This window comes from Perca fluviatilis, chromosome 12 (genome assembly GCF_010015445.1).
Source record: "Perca fluviatilis chromosome 12, GENO_Pfluv_1.0, whole genome shotgun sequence".
Lineage (NCBI taxonomy): Eukaryota > Metazoa > Chordata > Actinopteri > Perciformes > Percidae > Perca > Perca fluviatilis.
The window spans coordinates 36,003,536-36,006,035 of record NC_053123.1 but is presented as its reverse complement, the minus strand read 5'-3'; the positions used below and the strand labels follow the sequence as shown (position 1 = coordinate 36,006,035).

Sequence of the window (2,500 nt, the reverse complement as noted above, 5' to 3'; positions counted from 1 at the left end):
ACTCTTGTGTGTGTATGTCTGTCTCGTGGCGTCTGTGTGTGTGTCCATGTGGTATGTGTCTGTTGAAGTGTGTGTGTCTCCGTGTGTGTCCGTGTGTGTCTGTGTGCGAGTGTGTGTGTCTCTGTGTGCGTCTGTGTGTGAGTGTCCGCATGTCTGTGTGTGTGTGTGTGTGTCCGTGTGTCTGTGTGTGTGTGTGTGTGTGTGTGTGTCCGTGTGCGTCTGTATGTGTGTCTGTGTGTGTGTGTGTGTGTGTGTGTCTGTCCATGTGTGCGTCTGTATGTGTGTCTGTGTGTGTGTGTGTGTGTGTCTGTCCGTGTGCGTCTGTATGTGTGTCTGTGTGTGTGTGTGTGTGTGTGAGTGTCCGAGTGTCTGTCTGTGTGTGTGTGTGAGTGTGTGTGCGTATGTCTGTGGGTGTGTATGTCTGTGTGCGTCTGTGTGTGTGTGTGTCTCTGTGTGCGTCTGTGTGTGTGTCTATGTCTGTGTGCGTCTGTGTGTGTGTGTCTGTGTGTTTGTCCGTGTGTGTGTGTGTGTGTGTGTATGTCTGTCCGTGTGTGTGTGTGTGTATGTCTGTCTGTGTGCGTCTGTGTGTGAGTGTCCGCATGTCTGTGTGCGTCTGTGTGTGTCCGTGTGTCTGTGTCTGTGTGTGCGTGTTTGTCCGTGTGTGTGTGTGTGTGTGTGTGTGTGTGTGTGTGTGTGTCTGTCTGTGTCTATGTCTGTGTGTGAAGGCTTTAATAGTAAATATGTATTTGATGCATCGAGATATCAAATCGAAGACGCGATGATCGTAGTCTAAGCAGGAGATCAGTGAGGATTCACCCCTCCAGTCCTCTGCTCTAGTGCTCCTACCCTGACAGCCTGCTCCATCTTAATGCCCTCCACGATGTCGATGGGCTCCTTCACAATGGCCTCCGGGCTTTCGGCTGCCACGTCTTCGATGTTCACACCTCCCTGAGAGCTGCCGATCAACACGGGACCCTGCGGGACACAAGAGGGACTTTAACACTCTCAGTTTCTGCACTCTTTCAAAAAAATTTTATATATATATATATATATAAATTATATTTAAAGAAATAAAATTTATATAAAAATATTAAAATAAAAAAAAATGATGTATAAAATTACTTCATTTTTGATACAGTATTAGGGGACCACTAAGGTCTATATTAAAGAGACTTCAGATACAGTATTAGGGGACCACTAAGGTCTATATAAAAAGAGACTTCCAGATACAGTATTAGGGGACCACTAAGGTCTATATAAAAGAGACTTCAGATACAGTATTAGGGGACCACTAAGGTCTATATAAAAGAGACTTCAGATACAGTAATTAGGGGACCACTAAGGTCTATATAAAAGAGACTTCAGATACGTATTAGGGGACCACTAAAGGTCTTGTTTAAAAAGAGACTTCAGATACAGTATTAGAGGGACCACTAAAGCTATATAAAAGAGACTTCAGATACAGTATTGGGGACCACTAAGGTCTATATAGAGAGACTTCAGATACAGTATTAGGGGACCACTAAGGAAAAAAAAAAAAAAAAAAGGAAAAAAGGTCTATATAAAAGAGACTTCAGATACAGTATTAGGGGACCACTAAGGCCTATATAAAAGCATCCAAAAAGCAGCATGTCATGGGACCTTTAAGCCTTTATCTTCACATCAACAATAACCAGTCTATATTCAGCTGAATGAGGACCCTTTAGCCAGATGTTTGGGGGTGGGGGTCAAACCTCTGTACTCTCTCTAAAACACTAGTTAATTTTACATTTAACACATGAAACAAAGACCCATTACCACGGTAGTCACCTTTCTCTGTATGGCTGTGCTGCCATCTAGTGGTGAGATTCAGCAAAAACAAGACAAATCTGTACAGCTGCTTTTTTTTAAAAATAAAATCATTCTTTTGTCCATTTTTAGAGCTTTAAGAGCAAGAAAACTAAGTTCAGACATTCAGCTACAGCAGCAATTAGCCGCTTCGTTAAGACTAGTTTTTATTTTACCAGGGAGAAAAGAATCACACTGAGATTACAAGCTCTTTTACAAGTGAGCCCTACTACCTTACTGACTTATTCATCTGGATTTATTCATTTTAAATAAGATAAATGTTCTTGCATCGTCTGCTCCAACAATCAACAGATAACACCAAACGCATATAATACATACGCAGCACACAGCACACAGAGACACACACACCTGCATAGGGTGCCTGCATACACACACACACCTGCATACATACATACACACACACAAAGACCAAGCTTAAAGCTGAAGGGGATCCGACTACGATATGAGGGTTCTGGAGAAATTTAAAGTTAACGTAATTTAATAATGTGGAAACCTGGTGATGATGATGATGATATATTGATTTTTTGATGATGATATGATGTTTTGATGATGATGGTGTGATTTGATGATGATATGATGGTGATGATGTGATGATGAGATGATATTGATGATGATCTTTGTGTTGATGATGATGATGTATGTTGATGATGAT

General features: G+C 41.6%; 1 protein-coding gene across 1 annotated transcript in view; it reads right to left on the bottom strand.

Annotated features, from left to right (window-relative positions):
- The window catches only part of sucla2 (succinate-CoA ligase ADP-forming subunit beta), a 31,952-nt gene that overhangs the window by 18,546 nt on the left and 10,906 nt on the right, over positions 1 to 2,500 (bottom strand). Inside the window, exon 5 of the mRNA XM_039817344.1 lies at positions 847 to 975. Within this exon, the coding sequence (XP_039673278.1) occupies positions 847 to 975 (129 nt within the window). The remainder of the gene's footprint in view (positions 1 to 846; positions 976 to 2,500) is intronic.